Genomic DNA, 25,221 nt, shown 5'->3' with positions numbered 1-25,221 from the left:
AAAAAAAAAAAAAAAAAAAAAAAAAAATTATTTGGTGAGTGAAACAATTAGAAAACTTTTAGTCAGCTCTATCCCAGACTTGTTGGGTTATTTGAGAAATGTTCTTCCCTTCTGCTTTATCATATGTCAAATGTATGATGGGATAAACCTGGATGCTTTCTATAAGGGTCTTTCAGTTCTGAAATTCTAGGAAAGAGGCTAGATGACCACTAAGTATAGGTTGAGATATTATGCTATTAAGGAATCATATTAAGATGCTATTTGCCTGTTGGTGCTTTGTGATGACCTAGAGGGGTGGGATAGGGAGGATGGGAGGGAGGCTCAAGAGGGAGGGGATATGGGGACATGTGTATGCGTATGGCTGATCACTTTATTGTGCAAGAGAAACTGACATGGTATTGTGAAGCAATTATACTCCAATAAAGTTCTCTTAAAAAAATCAAAAAAAAGAAAAGAAAGAAAGATGCTATTTGCCTGGAACCCTCGGAATACCTGAACCCTATATTGCCCGATCTATACCTCGCCTCTGCAAGGTCCCCACAGAAATACATGCTTTTAGGAAAGAAAAATCATTCATTAGTTAATTGATTCAACAGATATGTATTGAACACCTACAATGTGCTAGGTACTGTGCTATGCTCCTGGCACACATCAAAGAAGATCCAAGACAAAAATCCATAGCTTTACAGTAAGGAGAAAAAAATGATGATAAATAGAAAAAAATAATTACATGGCATGTTATAAGTTAGGTACTATGGGAAAAGAAAGCGCATGGTAAAGTTTACTAACCATAGTACGGATAGTAAACTGAATGGAGGTCGGGGTAGGCCTCATTTACAAAATAATAAGAAAAAAAAACAAGATAGTTAAGCAAAGACTTGAAAGAGGCATGAAAGCATACCAAGTGCAAGGGCTATGATGTAAGAGAGACTGGCATGTTGAAAGAGCAGCGAGGAAGCCAGAGTGGCTGGAACAGAGTGAGCAAGGGAGGGCATAGTAGAAGATAAGCCAGAGAGGAACAGAAGATAAGATCATGTAAGACCCTGTATGCCATAGCAAGGACTTTGGCTTTTACTCTGTATAAGATGAGGAAATACTAGACGGCTATCCTGTAGAGAATATATAGGGTTGGCCAAAAAGTTTGTTCAGGTTTTTTGTAAGATGTTATGGAAAAACACGAGCGAACTTTTTGGCCAACCCAATACTATAAGGAGAAGGGGTAAAAGTAGAGATACAAGTTAGGGTGCTATGGAAGTAATAAAACTTTAACTTATTACTGTGATGGAATAAAAACCAGCTGTTGAGAAGCAAAGGATGGGATGACAAGGGAGCCAGGGTGCTACAAAACATAGTGAACAGTGAAATGAGGGCAGTACCTGAGGAGGGTGTGGGTATGTGTGTGCATGCATGAAGGGCTAAAAAGTACCTCCTTCCCATCTGTATTCCCATCTGTGTCTTTCATCCCCAAAGAAGGGAATTTCCCATATTACCTTTTACTTCTGGTCTTTGCATAGTAATCAAGACAGGTTAAAACCTGGCTGGGACTGAGGTCCTATGATCTGATTATCACATTTTGAGGGGTCTTGGACCTTCTTTGAAAAGCTAACTGAAGACTACTTGCTGTACAGTAGATCTCTAAGACTCCTTCATCTTTTATAACTGAAATGTATTACCCTTTCACTAATAACTCCACTTTCACTCCAGTTCCTGGCAAACACCATTCTATTCTCTGCTTTATGAGTTTGACTATTTTAGATTCCACATATAAGTGAAATCCTACAGTATTTGTCTTTGTCTGGCTTATTTCACTTAGCATAATGTCCTCCAAGTTCATCAGTGTTGTTGCAAATGGTAGGATTTCCTTCTTTTTTAAGGAAAATTAAAGTGATGGACACTTAGTTTGCTTACATGTCTTTGCTATTGTGAATAATTTTGCAATAAACATGGGAGTGCAGACATGTCTTTGAGATCCTGATTTCAATTCCTTTGGATATATATACCCAGAAGTAGGATTGCTGGATCCTATGGTAGTTCTATTTTTAATTTTTGAGGAGCCTCCATGCTATTTTCCATAGGAGCTGCACCAATTTATATTCTCACCAAGAGTGCACTAGGGTTCCCTTTTCTCCATATCCTCGCCAACACTTGTTATCTCTTATCTTTTTTGATAATAGCCATTCTAACAGATGTGAGGTGATACCTCATTATGGTTTTGATCTGCATTTCCCTGATGAGTAGTGATATTGAGCACCTTTTCATACCTGTGGCCATTTGTATATCTTCTTTGGAGTAATGTCTATTCCAGCCAATTAAAAATACTGTGTTGACGGCTTCCCTGGTGGTGCAGTGGTTGAGAGTCCGCCTGCCGGACTGTTCCCTGCAGGGAACACGGGTTCGTGCCCCGGTCCGGGAAGATCCCACATGCCGCGGAGCGGCTGGGCCCGTGAGCCATGGCCGCTGAGCCTGCGCATCCGGAGCCTGTGCTCCGCAACGGGAGAGGCCACAACAGTGAGAGGCCCGCGTACTGCAAAAAAAAAAAAAAAAAAAAAAAAAATACTGTGTTGAATACTTAAAACTTACTACTAAGTGGGCAGATTTTATGTTAAGTGTTTTTGTCACAAAAATCATAATAATTTAATAACAATAAAATAAAAGAGGGTGGAAGGAAAGTTTTGAAGGGGATGGATCTGTTTATGGCATAGATTGTGGTGATGAGTCTATTAGCCTGAGTGTAGTCAGGATGCTTTCTGCTGCAGAAAAAGCTTGAAGGGTCTTGAAAGTTGTAACAAGGAGGAGGGAAGGCAAGAAGAGAAGACAGTATGATGCAGTTGTTCAGAGAGCATTAGGATGCATTTAAGAACCAAGGAAAAGAGCATAGCATAATTTGGCTTGTGAAGTACCCCACCCCAACCAACATCTGCCTTCTTATCACTGCTCTATGCTTAGGTGTGATGGGCAAGAAGTGGATGGGAAGGAAGATAGGAAAGTTATTATGAATGAGTTCTGCTCCTAAGCAGAAATCAATACCTTTTGCACCTTGCTTTGATTATCTATTTGTTGTGGTTTTATTTTCCATGTCCCTAGGACAGCTGGGTAGACATAAAGTAATTTCCCCTTGGCATTACTCATAAGACGCAGAATCTTGGAAATACTAATATAAGTGGAGAGAAGGAACACAATTTTCTTTATTAAACCCTCATGAAATCTTTTAATTCTCAAACAGGAGCAAGCTTCTCAGTGAAAGACATTTCTCTTATATCAGATTCCTTGAGTCATGAAACCCCCTATTTATGCCTTAAGAATAAAGGGTAGATTGGTAGGGTATTGCAGGCTGACTTGGGAATAGAGCTTTTGTCCAAGACACATGGGAATTTTTATAAATATCTAAGGGATTAGTTAGAGCTGCAAGGACACTTGCCATCTACTTCTCACCTGTTACTATTTAGATAAGGAAATGGAAAATAAGATATGGGCAAATATTTGCTGAAGGGCACACACTCGGTTTCTGCCTTCCAGCCTAGGGTTCTTGCTAATAAACACCTGAGCATGTTTGCTTTAGTCAGCCTGCTTTGAGCAATATCTACTACTGCTACTCTGATCATTTATGAGGTGTCACACATTTATCATGTTTAAGAATTAGCCAGGGGCTTCCCTGGTGGCGCAGTGGTTGAGAGTCCGCCTGCCGATGCAGGGGACACGGGTTCGTGCCCCTGTCAGGGAAGATCCCACGTGTCGCGGAGCAGCTAGGCCCGTGAGCCATGGCCGCTGAGCCTGCGCGTCCAGAGTCTGCGCTCTGCAACATGAGAGGCCACAACAGTGAGAGGCCCGCGTACCACCAAAAAAAAAAAAAAAAGAATTAGCCAGGATTGGAGATTCTTGCCAGTTGGCCACCTAAAGCTCCAAGAGGATAGCAGAGATTGAATCCAATATAACCAGGAGGTATACAGGTTAGCTAGAAATAGCTCATCAGAGTTAGGTGTCAAATAATTCTGAATTTTTGCTGTGTGAGTCCCATTTACACATAGCAGGCTACTTTCTAGGCCAAGGAAAGTTGAGGCTCAAAAATATCTGCAGGAAAACAGAGGGGAAACTTTGGAATTGATTATTTAGAAAGACTGATGCAGAAGAATGAGTATGTGGGCATGGCAAGTCGTACGCTATCCAGATTTCCACTGAGGGATCCATGAACAGTCTCTCCAATATGTTCTCCCTATTAAGAGAACATGAGCTCTTCAGACTTGACCTCTGATGTTTTTGATGTCCTCCATAAACTTTGTAATTCTTTTCTGGCCAGCTACTGTGTGTGTGTGTGTGTGTGTGTGTGTGTGTGTGTGTGTGTGTACATGTACAAGTGTGTGTATGTATTCTTGAAGAACCATCTTCTTAAACAAGGCTATAGCAGTTGCTGTAAGCAGCAGAGCCATCTTTTGTGCTTGTTTATTATCAGGTTAAAGATATTCTTTCTAGGGACTTCCCTGGTGGCGCAGTGGTTAAGACTCCATGCTCCCAATGCAGGGGGCCCGGGTTCAATCCCTGGTCAGGGAACTAGATCCCACATGCATACTGCAACTAAGAGTTCACATGCCACAACTAAGGAGCCCACAAACTGCAACTAAGGATCCCACCTACTGCAACTAAGATCTGGCACAATCAAATAAATAAATATAACAGTGAACCTAAACAAATAAAATCCCATTATTCTTAGCAGCACTCCATTGCTGGTGAACGAGAACTCAGCTCCATGTTTAATACCATTCATTTTAGCTTAATTTCATTTTCTGTTGTTCTTTCTTTTAGGTTAACAATTCATGCCGAGTGCCCCATGCATTTGGAAGATTTTCCTATGGATGTGCATGCCTGCCCACTGAAGTTTGGCAGCTGTATGTATTTTCTCACTTTCTGTTTGCCTGATCTTTTTCCCAAAGAAACAGAATATTTCCTATTCTGTCCCTTAGTAGTTTCAAAAGCTGAGACCTTTAATTCAGGCTGGTATGTGAGTGAGGAAGGGGAGTGGGGTGGAGTAGTACTAACTGATCAGGAGGAGATTTAACCTTTAACAGTCTTCCTTCTAGACAGGAAACCTTATTTCACCATTTTAGACTAATTTGCCTTTCATTATATTGAAATATTAACATCTGTTTCCTAAATTATCCAGAAGACAAACTAAGATAGAACTAATATAAAGTACAATAGTAGCTTCCTAAAGGCAAGATCCCTCAAACAGAATGTGTTTATATTTTTAAAATGCTTATTCTACCTGCATCCTCATATACTACAGTTCTATCTAATTCCCTACAGTAAATGATAGACGGGAAGAGACTCTAGAAATTTCCTCAGTTTTAGAGAGTACTGCCTTTGCCAGTAGCTGTAAATCTGGCAGAAAAATGAACAGATACATAGCTTATTTTCAAATGAATTAGAAAAATCAAAATTGAATAGAATTAGAGTGAGTTTCTGACTAAGAATTTCAGAGTAAGTTTCATTTGGGAGTCATCAGAGCAATATATCAAGGTCTGTGTTGATCATCTCTAAATTAGATTTATCTCTGTATTTTGAAGTAGAAAGTGCATTTGAAAAGACCCAAATAATTGTGTGTGACATATTTTTTCAGTCATTGTCAAATATTTACAGATTGTCTCCCATGGGCCAGGCTCTGTTCTAGGAGCTTGGAATGCATCCATGAATAAAACTAAAACCTGCCCATATGGAGCTTACACTGTAGAGGACAGAGTGATGGCAAAAGAGAAAACAAACACTACATGAAAAAGTAAAGTATAAAGTATGTTGTAAAATGAGAAGCACCATGAGAAGACATAAAAGTACTACAGAATAAGGTGGGGTCAGTCATGTCTAGGTGGAAGATGAGCATTGCCATTGAAATTTAAAATAGAGTAATCAGTATAGGCCTCTTTGAAAAAGTGATATTTGGGCAGAAATTTTGATGAGGTAAAAGGTTTAACAAGGCAGATATTTGAGTAAATAATACTCAAGTTAGAGGGAACAGCCAGGGAGTCAGAAAAATATATCAGATATGAGATCAAAGAGGGGATTAGGTGATCTAAGTCTTGAAGAACATTAAAAGGCTTTGAATTTTATTCTGAGGGAAAATGGGGAGTGATTGGAATATTCTGAAGAAAATAATTATGTTATCTGATTCATGGTTTTTAAAGAATCATTATGGATACTCTGTTAAAAATATAAGTATGAGAAAGGTAGAAGCAGGGAGTCCAGTTAAGAGGTTATTGCAGTATTTCAGATGAGAGATGATAATGGCTCAGGTAAGAGTGCTAGTGGCATAAGTGGTAAGAAGTAATTTGATTCTGGATATATTGTGAAGGACAATCCCAGAGATCCTCCAATGAATTAGTTGTGGAATATTAGAAAAAGAGAGAACTCAAGGGTGACTTGTACATTTCTGTCCTAATGGATTTACTATCAAGTTAGATGAGTATTACTTCCACTCTGGGTAGCATAGAGTTGTTTGTGGATAAACAATGCTCCCCTCATGAACAATTAGGAGACCCAGAACTGTTGAGCAATAAGGATTGAAGAGACTAAAATTCTGGAGAAAGGGTAGAACCTCTCACTGATGAATCTGTGACCTGTAGCTTCTTCATTCTTGGTGGTACTTGAGATCTAAGAGATCTCAGCCTCTTGACTGATACCCCTCTCAATACAATTGCTGAATTTTGAATTTGCACAAAGTATAATAACTAATATGAAAACCTTTGGAAAATAGAGCTGGCTTTCCTACAGTATCCCAATGCTATAAAAAAGATGACATGCTAGGCTATCTATTTAAAATCCTGGAGAAGCTATGTCCTAAATATAAGGAAATATCAGGGACACACTAAGTTTAACAAAAAACCATAACACAGCTCAGTGCCTTATGGGATTAAGGTGATAATTATCCCACACTATCTGCCTAACAAAGGAAAGAATGAAGTCTCTCTGGTGGAAGTCAACATCATCTGAAAACTCTATATTTTTATTACACAATGTCTGGAATTCAATAAAAAATCATTAGGCATACCAATAGGCAGAATAATGTGATCTAAAACCAAGATCCAAAACCAAAACCAGAATATGAAAACAGACCTACAAGTGATTCAGATATCAGATTGTCGATAAGGACTTTTAAAAACTATGGTTAATATGTTCAAGAAAAAAGGGAAAAGATGAATAAAATAGATAAAAGATAGGGAATTTCAACAGAAAATTGGAATCTATAAAGGAGAATAAATTAGAAATTAGTTATGGAAAAGTACAATATCAAAAATTCAGAATTCAAAGGGTGGATTTAATAAGTAGAAGACAGGATTAGAGATCTTAAAAATAGTTAAATAGAAAATGGCAAAACTGAAGTACAGAGAGACAAAAATACAGAAAAGAGTAAATGAATATGTGGGACACAGAAAAATATAGTGTCATGTGTAATTTTGTAGAAGAAAAACAGAAAGAGAAATGAGCAAAAGCAATCATTAAGTGGCTAAAGGCCAGTCATTCTTAAAACTGATGAAAGTTATCAATCCAAAGATTCAAGAAATTGGTAAACACCAGGCAGGATAAATACAAAGAAAACAACACTGATTCGAAAGTTTAAATAGAAATATAAGAGTGCCAAAAATAGCTAAGACAATCTTGAAAAAGACAAAGCTGGAGAGTTTACAATCAGAGTTTACAATCAAATCAAATCCAATACCAGATAAGAAGACTTATTTTAAAGTGTTAAAGCTTTGGTATACTTTAAAGCAATATGTATTATTGTTGCAAAGATAGAAAAATAGACTAATGGGGCATAGCAGAAAGTACACACACACACACACACACACACACACACAGAGGTGGGGGTTGCTTTATCTCTCTCATACACAAAAATAAATTCCAGATGGGTTACAAATCTAAATGTGAAAAGGTGAAAGGTAAAACAATAAAGCTTTTAGAAGAAAACATAAGAGAATATCTTTATGATATTAGAAGAGATATAAATTACTTAAACAGGACATAGAATAGCACTAGCCACAAAGGTAAAAGAGGATGACTTGGAATATGTTAAAAATTAAGAGATTCTCTTTATCAAAAGATAATGGTGAAAAGGCAAGCCATAGAGTGGGAGAAAATATTTGCATTGCATATACATGACAAATTACTCAAATCCATAATTATTGATATCCCCTACAAGTCTATAAGTAGTAGTCAGAAACCTCAATAGAAAAAAAAAGGCCAAAGTGTTGAACAGTCACCTTATAAAACAGGGTTTTCCAATCACCCACATAAAGTGATCAATTACATTAGTCAGCAGGGAAATGCAAATTGCAGTCCAGAGAATATTACTCCACACCCACTAGGATAACTAAAGTTCATTGCTGATAGGAATGTAAATTTGTACAAAGGTTTTGGGAAGTTGTTTGGTGGTATCTACTAGTGCCGGACATACATGTATCATATAGCCTAGCATCTCTAGTCCTGAGTATATTTCCAAACATGAATCAGTACTTTTGTCTACCAAAGGCATAAAATGAATGTTCATAGCAGAGCTAATTTTAGTAGACTTGATACTACCCTAATGTCCATCAAAATGGATTAAAAATCTGTGACAAAGAAATTAATACAACATTGTAAATCAACTATACTTCAATAAAAATATCTGTGACATATTCATAAAGTGGAATACTATACAAGAATGACAAGTATATTATACTCAACAACTCAATCTGGATGAGGTCACAGGTTTAATGCTGAGTGAAAGCCAGACACATCTATGTATATAGTGCATGATTCCATTTATGTCATATATAAAAATAGGCAAAACTAATCTGTGGTGTTAGAAGTCTTTAATATTTCATCCGTCATTGCTATTGGTAGTATTTCCAAATTTCTATCATATTAAACTATGGAAATCAGGAATAAGAGTTGGAATTCCCAAGAATTTCATAAATTAAATGTTATTCATAAAACACTTCAGACTTTCATGCTCTTTGCTCATTATTATGGATATACAACTTTTTAAAATAAGAAATAACAAGTTTAGAAGTATTAGCAAATGCCAGTAACATTACTATAGAAGATACTCAAACATTGGAAAACACCAGCAAACCTTATTGGGTAGTATTTGAATTAAAACATTTGGATCTCTTAGCAAGGTAACAGAACTATACAAAATCAAATGTCAAAATTGCCAGTTTAAGGGTTTATTTCGCTTCTCAAACTTGTTATATCTTGAAAGGACACTCACAGGGTTTGTATATTGTATACTATGCATATAGACTTAATATATAATTTGCAAGAATGACTTGCTATTAGCAGCATACAGGGCTACAAAGATACACTTACAATAAGCAAAATCAACTGATCCGATCAACATGTACTCCTGTGTTGATATTTAGAATTTCAATACTTTTGACTCAGTGTGCCAGCATTTCCTGTTCTTGCTTTTCACTTGACATTAGTAGATTTCTTTAAGCCAGTCACGCTTCTGTGTCTATTGTTAAGCTTTAATTCTTATAGTAGAATTATAATACTTTTTCCATTTTGCTGATTTCTCAACTATTTTTCTCAGTATTTGAAATTCAGAAAAAATATATAAATTTCCCAACAAATGCCAGGAAGGAATTTACACATAGAAACAATCGTCAGGATAATGGTTACACCTGATGGGCTCATGCTTGATAAGGGACACAACTAGTTCTTCTGGGTGCTGATTATATGGAATGTAAGTCTGGTGTTCAGAAAAGATATCTGGGCTGGAGATTTAATTCAGGTTTCATCCATATAGATGATATTTAAAGCCATAAGGCTGGGGAAGTCATCTACAACATTTAGAGGCTAAAGAGAAGAGAATAACTCAGTAAATATTATAGCTGAAGCATGAGGAAACTTCAGGGAACATATTGTCCAGGAAACCAAATAAAGTACATTAAGAAGGAGAGAGAGGTTTAAATTCTTAAGTGGGCAGTTAAAGTTAACCTTAAAATCTCTAATAAGGAAGCAATTCTGGAGTGGTGAAGTGAGAACTTCTAAAAATCCACTCTTCCATAAAAGCAACAAGAACATTTTCAAAAATTGGCAAAATAAACTTTCTCTCCAAACTCTAACCAAAGGCTCACAACAATCTGAGGAGTGTTAGTCAAGAAAAATGGCTGATTCTCAGAAAGGCCAGAGAACTCTGTTCCCATCCTCTTTACCCCCACTCTGTAGAAGCCTGGAAGATTTTATAATGACAAAATGGTCAATCCATCAGGAAGATATAACAATTATAAAGATATATGCACCTAATCATAGAACTCCGAAATACATGGAGCAAAACTGACAAGAATTGAAAGGAGAAATAGACAATTCAACAATAAAAACTGAATATGTTAATATTCCACTTCCAATAGAACAACTAGAGAGAACATCAACATAGAAATAGAAGACTTGAACACACTACAAACCAACTAGATCTAGTAAACATTTATATTGCGCTCTACCAAACAATATCAGAACACATTATTCTCAAGTGCACATGGAACATTTTCTGTTTTAGACTATATGTTAGGCCATAAAACAAGATGCAATCAGTTTAAAAGTACTAGAACCATACAAAGTGTGTTATCTAACCTCAATTGAATGAAATTAGAAATCGATAACAGAAGGGAATTTGGGAAATTCACAAATATGTTGAAATTAAATAACACACTCCTAAATAAACACTGGATCAAAGAAGAAATCACAAGGGAAATTAGAAAATATTTTGAAATTGGTGAAAATTTTGCACAATGTAAAAACAGCCTAAAGCAGTGTTCAGAGAGAAATTTATAACTGTAAAGCCTGTATTAAAAAGAAGAACCTGACCTTCCACCTTAAGAAACTAGGAAGAGAAGAGCAAACTAAGCCCAAAAGAAGCAGAAGGAAGAAAATAATCAATATTAGAGTGAAATTAAATAAAATAGAGAAACATTAAAGAAAATCAAATGATCTAAAAGTTGGTTCTTTGAAAAGATCAGTAAAACTGATCAACCTTTAGCTAGACTGACCAAGGGCTGTGGGGAACACAAAACACACACACACACACACACACACACACACAGCAAGAGAATAATCATATTACTAAAATCATGAAAGAGGGAACATCACTACTGACCTTACAGAAATAAATAGGATTATATAAATATAGAATTTATATATTTAAATTTGTTTAAATATATAAATATTATATATTTAATAAATATATATTACAATTATATATATTATAATTTATTTATTTAAATACAGATTAAATAAATACAGAAATAAATAGGATTATACAGGAAAACTATGAGCTGCAAATTATAGGTCAACAAATTATATAGCTTAGATGAAATGGAAAAATTACTAGTAACACACAAACTACTGAAACTGACTGAGGAAAAAAAAATTTTTATTGGACCTATAACAGAAGATTTAATTAGTAATTTTATAACTTCCCACAAGGAAAAACCCAGGTCCAGATGGTTTCACCATTGATTTTACCAGACAGTTGAAGAAGAATGAATACTAAATCTTCACAAAGTCTTGTAAAATACAGAAGAGGAGGTGACATTCAGTCAGGTCAGTATCACTATGCTACCAAAACCAAAGATCACAAGAAAAGAAAAGCAAAGACAAGTATTCTTTATGAATATAAACACAAAGATCTTCAACAAAATACTAGTAAACCAAATTAAAAAAACTTATAAATGGATTATCCACTATCTTTAAGTGGGATATATCCCAGGAATATAAAGTTGGCTTAACATCCAAAAATCAATCAATGTAATACACCATATCAATAGAATAAAGGACAAAAGCCACTTGATCATTTCGATAAATGCATAAACACATATAATTCATGCCAGAAATCCAAATTTGTCCTGATTTGCCAGTAACTAGTGCCTATAACTTACCCTGTAACTTTGGATAATTTAAAATCCTGACTAAGTATTTGAATTAGTTATAAACGTATACAGTGTTTGTTTCCATTTGGTTTTATATGTATGCCAACCTTAGGCTGTAGTTGTTATGTTCATCAGAACTCTTGTACTTTTACTGAATATGCCCAAACCAACTGATTATGTTTTTTCTCTAAAACCTTCTTTTGTTTTCCCTGCCTTGGCTTAGATCCTGTATTCGGGTTGTTGTTTATCTCTTCAACCTCATCTCGTATCTCTTTCCCCTTTACATCAGCCTTCTGCCAGTTCCTAGAACACTGCAACACTGCAAGATGTTTCCCCCTTAGAAGACTTTGCACTTTCTGTTTTTTTGTGGTTGTTTGTTTGTTTGTGGCCTGAAATATTCTCCAGCAAGCTCTGGCTTTTGCTTATTTTCCATTTTCCTGCTTAAAAGCCACCCCCTCAAAGGGGTTTTCTGTGATCACTGTATCTAATGAAACCCCTTCCCACTTCATAAACTCTGTTTTATTTTTTATAGCACTTATCACTGTATGATATTATCTTTATTTATTTACTTATATATTTTCTGTCTTTTTCCACTGGACTATAAGCTCAATGAAAGGATGGGACCTCAAATGTCTTATGATCTCTGTACATTAACTATCTAATATAATGTCTTAGTATTTGTTGAATGAGTGACTGACTTAATCAGTCAAGCAAGCTAGCAATCATTCTCTGACAGTATGAGTTAAAAGGGAATGCCGTCTCATTGGTTTATGGCAGGATTGATTTTTACTTCCCATATTCCTGGGGCTGGCACATACCAAGGCTCGAGTAACAGAAGGAGGCATTTGGCAAAGCAACTAAAGGCAAAGAGATGCTAGTGCCATCATTGCCAATACAATATATGTTGAGGGGGCCATTCTGGGAATGCTGTAGTTCTGATTGTCTGATATATAGCCTTTCTGCAATATCCATTTCCCAAGCCACTCTACCCCTGCTCCTCCATGAAAAAAAAATGAAACTGACGAGAAGGGGTAGGACTCTATGTGAGGGAATTTGAGGGCTTACAGGAGCCCAAAGGTCAGGGAGGAGGGAGAGAAGAAAGAGAAGACCTAAAGGGGAAGAGTTCTGTTCCCCAGTGGGTGAATGAATTCCATCATTAGCCAAGTACTTGCAAAAGTTACAAACTCTGTGTCATCTAGAATCCTTCCATAGACTTCCTCCTTTTCTTTCTTAACCATCATGAAAAGCCACCAGTTATATTCTGCCACTGAGATCTCCTCCCTATTCCACTTAATTCATCCCACTGTCTAATACTCTATATTGTGTCCTAAATGTCATTCACACCAAACATTGTGATGGCCTTTTAACTTCTGTCTTGGCTTTAGTTTCACTCTTTCTAACCAGGCATCCATACTGCAGGTTGAGCAATCTTTCCAAATTATACATCTGGCCATATCATCTCCCTATTTCAGGCATGTCCACAAGAACTTATAGCCTATGGACTAAAACCCTTATTTCATTTTTAAAAATTTAAGTATAGTTAATTTAAAATATTATATTAGTTTCAGGTGTACAACATAGTGATTCAATATTTTAATACATTATACTTCGTTTAAAGTTATTATAAATTATTGGCTATATTCCCTGTGCTGTACAGTATATCCCTTTATTTTACTTATTTTATACATAATATAGTTTGTGTCCCTTAATCCCCTACCCCAATCTTGCCCTCCCACAAGTCCCCTTTCCACTGGTAAGAACTAGTTTGTTCTCTATATCTGGGAGTCTGTTTCTGTTTTCTTATATTCATTAGTTTGTTGTAATTTTTAGATTCTGTATATAAGTGATAACATACAGTATGTGTCTTTCCTTGTCTGACTTATTTCACTGAGCGTAATACCCTTCAAGTCCATCCATGTTGCTGTTTCAAATATCAAAATTTCATTCTTTTTTATGGTTGAGTAGCATCCCATTTTACCCCTCCACACACACACACACAAACACACACAATATATTGTCTTTATCCATTCATCTGTTGATGGACACTTAGCTTGCTTCCATATCTTGGCTATTGCAAATAATGCTGCTTTGAACCTTGGGGTGCAGATAATCTTTGCAAATTAATAGTTTCATTTTATGCATATATACACCCAGGAGTAGAATTTCTGGATCATATGGTAGTTCTATTTTTAGTTTTTTGAGGAACCTCCATACTGTTTTCCATAGTGGCTGCACCAACTTACATTCCCACTAACATTGTACTAGTGTACTAGGTTTCCCTTTTCTTCATATCCTTGCCAAGTTTGTTATTTGTGGTCTTTTTGATGACAGCCATTATAATACATGTGAGGTGATATCTCATTGTGGTTTTGATTTACATTTCCATGATGGTTAGGAATATTGAGCATCTTTTCATGTGACTGTTGACCATCTGTATGTCTTTGGGAAAATGTCTGTTCAGGTCTTCTCCCTCTTTTTTAATCAAGTTTTTTGGGTTGTTTTTGATATTGAGTTATATGAACTGTTTATATATTTTGGATATTAACCCCTTATTGGATGTATCATTTGCAAATATTTTCTCCCATTCAGTAGGTTGTCTTTTTGTTTTGCTGATGGTTTCCTTTGCTGCACAAAAGCTTTTAAGTTTAGTTAGGTCCCATTTGTTTACTTATCCTTTTGTTTCCTTTACTTAAAGGGACAATCCAAAAATATACTGCTAACACTTATGTCAAAGAGTCCTCTGCCTATGTTTTCTTCTAGGAATTTTATGGTTTCCGGTCTTACATTTAGGTCTTTAATCCATTTTGAGTTTATTTTTGTATATGGTATGAGGGAGTGTTCCAATTTCATTCTTTGACATGTAGGTAGCTGTTTTCCCAGCAACATTTATTGAAGAGACTGTCTTTTCTCCATTGTATATTCTTGCCTCCTTTGTCATAGTTTAATTGGCCATAAGTATGTGGGTTTATTTCTGGGCTTTCTATCCTGTTCTATTGATCTATATTTCTGTTTTTGTGCCAGTACCATACTGTTTTGATTACTGTAGCTTTGTAATACAGTCTGAAGTCAGGGATCATGACTTCCAGCTTTGTTCTTTTTCCTCAAGATTGCTTTGGCTCTTTGGGCTCTTTTGCACTCCCATACAAATTTTAGGATTATTTGTGCTAGTTCTGTGAAAAATGTCATGGATATTTTGATAGGGGTTATATTAAATCTGTGGATTGCTTTGAGTAGTATGGACATTTTAACAAATTATACAATTTAACTATTTTAATTCTTCCAATCTGTAAACATGGGATATCTTTCCATTTGTTTGTATCATCTTCCATTTCCTTCATCAATGACTTACAGTTTTCAGAATATAGGTCCTTTGCTTCCTTGGTTAAATTTATCCCTTCTTATTTTATTCTTTCTAATACAATTGTAAATGGGATCATTTTCTTGTTTCCTTTTTCTGATAGTTTATTATTAGTGTATAGAACAGCAACAGATTTCTGTATATTAATCTTGAATCCTACAACTTTACTGAATTAATTTATTAATTCTAATAGTTTTTTGGTGGAGACTTTAGCATTTTCTATGTATAGTGTCATGTCATCTGCAAAGAGTGACTGTTTTACCTCTTTCCTTCTAATATGGATGCCTTTTTTTTTTCTTGCTTTATTGCTGTGGCTAGGACTTCCAATACTATGTTAAACAGAAATGGCAAGAGTGGGCATCCTTGTCTTGTTCCTGATTTTAGAGGAAAAGCTTTCAGCTTTTCACCATTGAAAACACAACGTTAGCTGTGGGTTTGTCATAGTTGGCCTTTATTATTTTGAGATATGTTCCCTCTATGCCCACTTTCTGGAGAGTTTTTATTATAAATGGATGTTGAATTTTGTAAAATGCTTTTTCTGCATCTATTGAGATGATCATGTGGTTTTTGTCTTTCCTTTTGTTAATATGGTATACCATGCTGATTGATTTGTGGATATTGAACCATTATTGGATCCTAGAATAATTTCCACTTGATCATGGTATATAATTCGTTTTATATATTGTTGGATTTGGTTTGCTAGTATTTTCTTCAGGATTTGTGCATCTATATTCATCAGAGATATTGGCCTGTAATTTTCTTTTCTTGTATTGTCTTTGGTTGGGTATAATGGTAATAATGGCCTCATAGAATGAATTTGGGGATGTTCCCTCCTCTTCAATGTTCTGGAATAGTTTGAGAAGGATAGGTATTAATTCTTCTTTGTATACTTAGTAGAATTCCTCTGTGAAGCTGTCTAGTCCTGGACTTTTGTTTTTTGGGAGTTTTTTGATTACTAGTTCAATTTCACTACTAGTGATCAGTCTGTTCAAATCATCTAGTTCTTTCTGACTCCATTGTGGAAGAGTGTATGTTTCTAGGAATTTATCCATTTCTTCTAGGTTGTCCAATTTTTTGGCATATATTCATAGTATTCTCTTATGATTTTTTTGTATCTCTGTAATATTCATTGTAATTTCTCCTCTTTCATTTCTTATTTTGTTTATTTGCATCCTCTCTCTTTTTTTTCTTAATAAGCATAGCTTAAAGTCTTGTCAATTTTATTTATCTTTTCAAAAACCCAGCTCTTGGTTTCATTGATCTTTTCTATTGTTGTGGGTGGTTTTTCTTTTTGATCTCTACTTCATTTTTTCCCCCCTGATCTTTATAATTTCCTTCCTTCTGCTGACTCTGGACTTTCTTTGTTCTTCTTTTTCTAATTCCTTTAGATGGTAGGTTAGGTTGTTTATTTGAGATTTTTCTTTTTTCCTGACATAAGCTTGTATTGCCATTAACTTCCCTCTTAGAACTGCATTTGCTGCATCCCATAGCTTTTTGAATGTTGTGCTTTCATTTCATTTGTTTCAAGGTATTTTCTGATTTCCTCTCTGATTTTTTTCGTTAGCCCATTGGTTTTTTAGTAGCATGATGTTTAGCGTCTACGTGTTTGTGTTTTCTCCATTTTTCTTCCTATAATTGATTTCTAGTTTCATATTTTGTGGTCAGAAAAGATGCTTGATATAATATCGATCTTCTTAAATTTATTGAGACTTGCTTTGTGGCCAGAATGTGATCTATCCTGGAGAACTTCCATGTGCACAGAAAAGAATGTATATTTGGATGTTTCTGGACAGAATGTCCTTTAAATATCTATTAAGTCCAATGGGTCTAATGTGTCATTTAAGGCCATAAAACCCTTATTTCTTGGTGTGGGCAATTAAGATATTTTATAATATAACCTCAGCTTCCTTTTAGCCTGTAAGTCCAGGGATACCATTAATTCCCTTAACACTCCATGCTCTCCTATGGATTTTTGGCTTTGCTGTGTTGTTCTTTGGCTAGGGAAGTCCTTCTATCACCTACTAAATGTGACCTCATCTTCTGAGTATCACCCAGTTTATGAATCCTTCTCTAACACTACACTCTAAACAGAATCAATAGAGCCTCCTTCTGGTTTCACTTAACACTTGTTTTTGTTTCATTAGTGTGCATACATCTAATGTTTAGGCTTGTGCTATAGCTATTGTGCAATGTCTGTCACCATCAATAGATTGTGGGCATACTGGTGGTGCTCACTGTGCCTTATTAACCTTTTTTATAAATATGGGGTCAGGCTGTGAGCAGACAATCAAGTAGTTTTCAATTTGTTTTTTGAATATATTTCTCCCTCTTCCTTCTCTTCCTTTAGGAGTTTTTGCCTTTCCTGATTTGACCTCCAACAAATGAGAAGAAAATCTTTTTTCCTCCTTTTGATTATTATCAAAGAAATGAAACCATTGCTTTTTGCATAAAACAAGTTGCCACTCTGGGCCCAGTGAAGTTTCTAAGGAAATGGTAGCTGCACAATTTATTGTCACATCTGTACTAGAACATGCTAGGATTCTTAGGGCTAATATTCAGGATTGTATGCTCAAGGTACTCAGTTTAAGTTAAGAGATTCAGCAAGAAATTCCTTTTCTTTCCTGGGGGTGGATAATATCTTCCATCACCTACCCCTTCACAGAACAGACCTGTTCTAATTTCCATTGTCAAACTCTTGGGTATATTGGGCAGAACACTGCTTTGTCCTTTAACCATAGGGAGTTACAACCACTTGAATGGCAAAGATAAGAAGACATATACAGAAACAAGAAGAACTACAATCCTGCAGCCTGTGGAACAAAAACCATATTCACAGAAAGATAGAGAAGATGAAAAGGCAGAGGGCTACATAACAGATGAAGGAACAAGAGAAAACCCCAGAAAAACAACTAAATGAAGTGGAGATAGGCAACCTTCCAGAAAAAGAATGCAGAATAATGATAGTGAAGATAATCCAGGACCTCAAAAAATGAATGGAGGAAAAGATTGAGAAGATGTAAGAAATGTTTAACAAAGACCTAGAAGAATTAAAGAACAAACAAACAGCGATGAACAATACAATAACTGAAATGAAAACTACACTAGAAGGAATCAATAGCAGAATGACTGAGGCAGAAGAACAGATAAGTGACCCGGAAGACAGAATGGTGGAATTCACTGCTGTGGAACAGAATAAAGAAAAAAGAATGAAAAGAAATGAAGACAGCCTAAGAGACCTCTGGGACACCATTAAACATAACAACATTCACATTATAGGGGTACCAGAAGGAGAAGAGAGAGAGAAAGGACCTGAGAAAATATTTGAAGAGATTATAGTCAAAAATTTCCCTAACATGGGAAAGGAAATAGCCACCCAAGTCCAGGAAACGCAGCGAGTCCCATTCAGGATAAACCCAAGGAGAAACATGCCGAGACACATAGTAATCAAACTGGCAAAAATAAAAATTATTGAAAGCAGCCAGGGAAAAATGACAACATACAAGGGAATTCCCATAAGGTTAACAGCAGATTTCTCAGCAGAAACTCTACAAGCCAGAAGGGAGTGGCATGATATACTTAAAGTGATGAAAAGGAAGAACCTACAACCAAGATTACTCTAGCCAGCAAGGATCTCATTCAGATTCAATGGAGAAATCAAAAGCTTTACAGACAAGCAAAAGCTAAGAGAATTCAGCACCACCAAACCAGCTCTACCACAAATGCTAAAGGAATGTCTCTAAGTGGGAAACATAAGAGAAGAAAAGAACCTACAAAAACAAACCTCCCAAAATTAAGAAAATGGTCATAGGAATATACATATCGATAATTACCTTAAATGTGAAAGGATTAAATGCTCCAATGAAAAGACACAGGCTTGCTGAATGGAAACAAAACCAAGACCCATAAATATGCTGTCTACAAGAGAGCCACTTCAGACCTAGGGACACATACAGACTGAAAGTGAGGGGATGGAAAAAGATATTCTATGCAAATGGAAATCAAAAGAAAGCTGTAGTAGCAATACTCATATCGGATAAAATAGACTTTAAAATAAAGAATGTTGCAAGAGACAAGGAAAGACACTACATAATAATCAAGAGATCAATCCAAGAAGAAGATATAACAATTATAAATATATATGCACCCAACATAGGAGCACCTCAATATATAAGGCAACTGCTAACAGCTGTAAAAGAGGAAATCAACAGTAACACAATAATAGTGGGGGACTTTAACACCTCACTTACACCAATGGACAGATCAACCAAAATGAAAATAAATAAGGAAACAGAAGCTTTAAATGACACGATAGACCAGATAGATTTAATTGATATTTACAGGACATTCCATCCAAAAACAGCAGATGACACTTTCTTCTCAAGTGCGCATGGAACATTCTCCAGGATAGATCACATCTTGGGTCACAAATCAAGCCTCAGTAAATTGAAGAAAATTGAAAACATATCAAGCATCTTTTCTGACCACAACACTATGAGATTAGAAATGAAGTACAGGGAAAAAAACGTAAAAAACACAAACACATGGAAGCTAAACAATACATTACTAAATAAGCAAGAGATCACTGAAGAAATCAAAGAGGAAATCAAAAAATACCTAGAGACAAATAACAATGAAAACATGACAATGCAAAAGGGAAGTTTATAGCTATAGAAGCCTACCTCAAGAAACAAGAAAAATCTCAAATAAACAATCTCACCTTACACCTAAAGGAACTAGAGAAAGAAGAACAACCAAAACCCAAAATTAGCAGAAGGAAAGAAATCATAAAGATCAGAGCAGAAATAAATGAAATACAAACAAATAATAGCAAAGATCAATAAAACTAAAAGCTGGTTCTTTGAGAAGATAAACAAAATTGATAAACCATTAGCCAGACTCATCAAGAAAAAGAGGGAGAGGACTCAAATCAATAAAATTAGAAATGAAAACAGGGAAGTTACAACAGACACCGCAGAAATACAAAGCATCCTAAGGGACTACTACAAGCAACTCTATGCCAATAAAATGGACAACCTGGAAGAAATGGAAAAATTCTTAGAAAGGTATAACCTTCCAAGCCTGAACCAGGAAGAAATAGAAAATATGAACAGACCAATCACATGTAATTAAATTGAAACTGTGATTAAATATCTTCCAACAAGCAAAAGTCCAGGACCAGATGGCTTCAAAGGTAAATTCTATCAAACATTTAGAGAAGAGCTAACACCCATCCTTCTCAAACTCTTCCAAAAAATTTCAGAGGAAGGAACACTCCCAAACTCATTCTATGAGGCCACCATCACCCTGATACCAATACCAGACAAAGATACTTCAAAAAAAGAAAATTATAGACCAATATCACTGATGAATATAGATGCAAAAATCCTCAACAAAATACTAGCAAACAGAATCCAACAACACATTAAAAGGATCATGCACCATGATCAAGTGGGATTTATCCCAGGGATGCAAGGATTCTTCAATATATGAAAATCAGTCAATGTGATACACCATATTAACAAATTGAAGAATAAAAACCATATGATCATCTCAATAGATGCAGAAAAAGCTTTTGAAAAAATTCAACACCCATTTAAGAAAAAAACCCTCCAGAAAGTGGGCATAGAGGGAACCTACCTCAACATAATAAAGGCCATATATGACAAACCCACAGCAAACATCATTCTCAATGGTGAAAAACTGAAAGCATTTCCTCTAAGATCAGGAACAAGACAAGGATGTCCACTCTCAACAGTATTATTCAACATAGTTTTGGAAGTCCTGGCCACGGCAATCAGAGAAGAAAAAGAAATAAAAGGAATCCAAATTGGAAAAGAAGAAGTAAAACTGTCACTGTTTGCAGATGACATGATAGTATACATAGAGAATCCTAAAAATGCCACCAGAAAACTACTAGAGCTAATAAATGAATTTGGTAAGTTGCAGGATACAAAATTAATGCACAGAACTCTCTTGAATTCCTAAACACTAATGATGAGAAATCTGAAGGAGAAATTAAGGAAACACTCCCATTTACCATTGCAACAAAAAGAATAAAATATCTAGGAATAAACCTACCTAGGGAGACAAAAGACCTGTATGCAGAAAACTATAAGACACTGATGAAAGAAATTAAAGATTATACCAACAGATGAAGAGATATACCATGTTCTTGGGTTGGAAGAATCAATATTGTGGAAATGACTATACTACCCAAAGCAATCTACAGATTCAATGCAATCCCTATCAAATTGCCAATGGCATTTTTTATGGGACTAGAAGAAAAAGTCTTAAAATTTATATGGAGACACAAAAGACCCCAAATAGCCAAAGCAGTCTTGAGGGAAAAACACGGAGCTGGAGGAATCAGACTCCCTGACTTCAGACTATACTGCAAAGCTACAGTAATCAAGACAGTATGGTACTGGCACAAAAACAGAAACATAGATCAATGGAAAAAGATAGGAAGCCCAGAGATAAACCCATGCACATATGGTCAACTAATCTATGACAAAGGAGGCAAGGATGTACAATGGAGAAAAGACAGTCTCTTCAATAAGTGGTGCTGGGAAAACTGGACAGCTATGTATAAAAGAATGAAATTAGTACACTCCCTAACACCATACACAAAAGTAAACTCAAAATGGATTAGAGACTTAAAAGTAAGACCAAACACTATAAAACTCTTAGAGGAAAACATAGGAAGAACACTCTTTGACATAAATCACAAGATGTTTTTTGATCCACCTCCTAGAGTAATGGAAATAAAAACAAAAATAAACAAATAGGACCTAATGAAACTTAAATGTTTCTGCACAGCAAAGGAAACCATAAATAAAACGAAAAGACAACCCTCAGAACGGGAGAAAATATTTGCAAACGAAGCAACTGACAAAGGATTAATCTCCAAAACATATAAACAGCTCCTGCAGCTCAATATTAAAGAAACAAACAGCCCAGTCCACAAATGGGCAGAAGACCTAAATAGACATTTCTCCAAAGAAGACATACAGATGGCCAAGAAGCACATGAAAAGATGCTCAACATCACTAATTATTAGAGAAATGCAAATCAAAACTACAATGAGGTATCACCTCTCCCCAGTTAGAATGGGCATCATCAGAAAATCTATAAACAACAAATGGTGGAGAGGGTGCAGAGAAGAGGGAATCCTCTTGCACTGTTGGTTGGGATGTAAATTGATACAACCACTATGGAGAACAGTATGGAGGTTCCTAAAAAACTAAAAATAGAATTACCATATGATCCAGCAATCCCACTACTGGGTATATACCCAGAGAAAACCATAATTCCAAAAGACACATGCACCCCAATGTTCATTGCAGCACTATTTACAATAGCCAGGTCATGGAAATAACCTAAATGCCCATTGACAGATGAATGGATAAAGAAGATGTGGTACATATATACAATGGAGTATTACTCAGCCATAAAAAGGAATGAAGTTGTGCCATTAGCAGAGATGTGGATGGACATAGAGACTGTTGTACAGAGTGAAGTAAGTCAGAAAGAGAAAAACAAATATTGTATATTAACACATGTATGTGGAACCTAGAACTATGGTACAGATGAACCGGTTTTCAGGGCAAACATTGAGACACAGATGTAGAGAACAAATGTATGGACACCATGGGGGGAAGGCAGCCGGGGGGTGGGGATGGTGGTGTGATGAATTGGGCAATTGGGATTGACATGTGTACACTGATGTGTATAAAATTGATGACTAATAAGAACCTGCTCTATAAAAAAATAAAAAATAATAATAAAAAAATAAAAATAAAAGAAGACATATACAGGTAATTATATGTTTAGGCATAGTAGAACCCAAACATATATATTAAGGTTAGAAGGCACTGGGGAAAATGAGAGGACAAGGACCTTGTGAAATCACATATTATTAATAGCCTTGTGATAGTCCTCACTTAATAGTCTTAGTATAAGTTGTAGGTAAGTGTGTGAGAAGAGTCCTGAGGAGATGATATCCCTTTCTTCTTGGTGATCATAGTTTAAAGATCTCAATTCTAGTTGGGAGCCCTAGATACCCCATAGGCAGCAGAGGATGCTTTGTTTCCAAAACTGAATCACAAAAGACCACAGCCATCCATAGGGGAAAACCTCTAGACAAGAGGTTACAAGTTGGTGGTTTGCAGATGTCATTTATTTGATCTATACAGTGTTAATAACCTTCAAAATTATCCTCCAAGATTTGAAATTTAGGAGATGTCATACAGAATTCCAGATTTGTTTATTATTTTATGAAATCAGAAGATTGTACAACATTGGACTCAAATCCCCACATGGCCACAAACAGCTGGGGCTGAGTAGTGGCTGTCCCTTGTATGTGGGCACTTTCTGCTCTCTCCCTGAAAACAGGGTCTAATGTCAGTTGCCATTAATCAACTCACTTAATTGATAGATTTAAGAGCTCCTAGGTGAATTAAGAGGAAAGTGACATAGTTCTTGTACCCATAGCTGTAAAAATTTAAAATAAATAAATTAAAGATAGACTGAAAGGACTATTTCAAAAAAGATGTCAAGTTTGCATTTCCTAATAAAAATGAATACTATTTATACACTGTTTCTATGCATACACAGTATGCTTTTTTTGAAAAATAAAACTTCAGATATCAACATTATGCAATCCATTATAAGAACCATAATTGATATATTAAAAAAGATGTACAATGAAAATCTTAATTTTATTAAACAGACTGAAAGTTCGACAGGTTTTGTATTTGAATATATACATTAAGTGTTGCTGCTGGGAAAAGCAGTTATGCATTAATTAAGCAATAAACCTTCACAGGCATCAAAATATTTTATAGACACAAGATTTATAAAAATGTCTTCAACTGCAGTAGAAATTATACATTGAACCAGAAGTATTTTTGTCAGTGAGTTGAAGAAATGACTGAGACCATATACAGGGCATATTATGTTTAAAAGTTAGATTTCCTGTGGCATTTTCTTTTGTCACTTATGATAGTTATGTGTATTTTCTCATAATTTCAATGAGAATTTTGATGTGAATGAACAACTTTTGGGCATGTTGCCCATTATAAGCAAATCAGAAAATGATTTACTTGAATATATTGAAAAAAGTCCTAAAAAATGTAACATAAGCAGATCACAATTAATATATGTAAGTGTTAATGTCAGACTTTTATGAAATACATATCTAGCCTTGCAAAGTTTTGTAGGGATACAGAATTTATGTTCGTTCATTGGTAGATTGACTAGCAATTATTTGCTTTGTGGTAAAAGGTTTAAGTAGAGCATATTATGGACATAATAGCTGCCACCATGAGCTGGAGACCTCCCAATGATTTGAACAATAAACAGCTCAAAAATGAATGAAGAGGGTGAGCAGTATGGTTGTCAGCTTCCCTATGAGCCTAGATATCTGAGTTAGGGCAAAGTGCTCACCCCAAATATAAAACCCACTGTGCAAAGAGTTAATCTGTGTCTGGAAAGAAAGCAACTCTATTCTTTTAAGATACTGACTAAAACTAAATAACCTTACTCCTCATTCCCTCACCATTTCCTTACCCATACCCCTGTTAAAATTAATCTGTACTAAATTCTGTACTCGACATTGGAATTCCAAATACAAGACCTGACATTAACACCCTGATGCAGAGGAAATGGTGGCAGGTTTCTGGTTTGCAAAATTAAAGTGGTAATACATTTCAAAATAAAATTGTAATCATTAATTATTGCTTTTTATAATTTGTAATTTTTCATTTTTAATTTAAAATATCCCCAGTATGATATTTTACATTATTTCATATGTTCACCCCATAATTAGTTAAAGAAAATTTTATTACATTTCTAGTAGTTTATTTTTCCTACAACTAGCCTGATTTGGTCATTTAAGATACCTCTCTAGCTCCTGTGGGCATTTGAATTTGTGACATCTGCATTAGGTAATATTTTAACCATTCCTCC

The 25,221-nt window shown here is 35.5% G+C and overlaps 1 protein-coding gene across 1 annotated transcript in view; it reads left to right on the top strand.

The window, feature by feature from the left end:
- The window catches only part of GABRA3 (gamma-aminobutyric acid type A receptor subunit alpha3), a 156,189-nt gene that overhangs the window by 92,893 nt on the left and 38,075 nt on the right, over positions 1–25,221 (top strand). Inside the window, exon 5 of the mRNA XM_007452130.1 lies at positions 4,798–4,880. Coding sequence (XP_007452192.1) covers positions 4,798–4,880 — 83 coding nt within the window. The remainder of the gene's footprint in view (positions 1–4,797; positions 4,881–25,221) is intronic.

The sequence above is a fragment of the Lipotes vexillifer genome, unplaced genomic scaffold (assembly GCF_000442215.2).
Source record: "Lipotes vexillifer unplaced genomic scaffold, Lipotes_vexillifer_v1.1 scaffold1081, whole genome shotgun sequence".
In the NCBI taxonomy this organism is placed as follows: Eukaryota; Metazoa; Chordata; class Mammalia; order Artiodactyla; family Lipotidae; genus Lipotes; species Lipotes vexillifer.
This window is presented reverse-complemented; position numbering and strand designations above follow the sequence as displayed.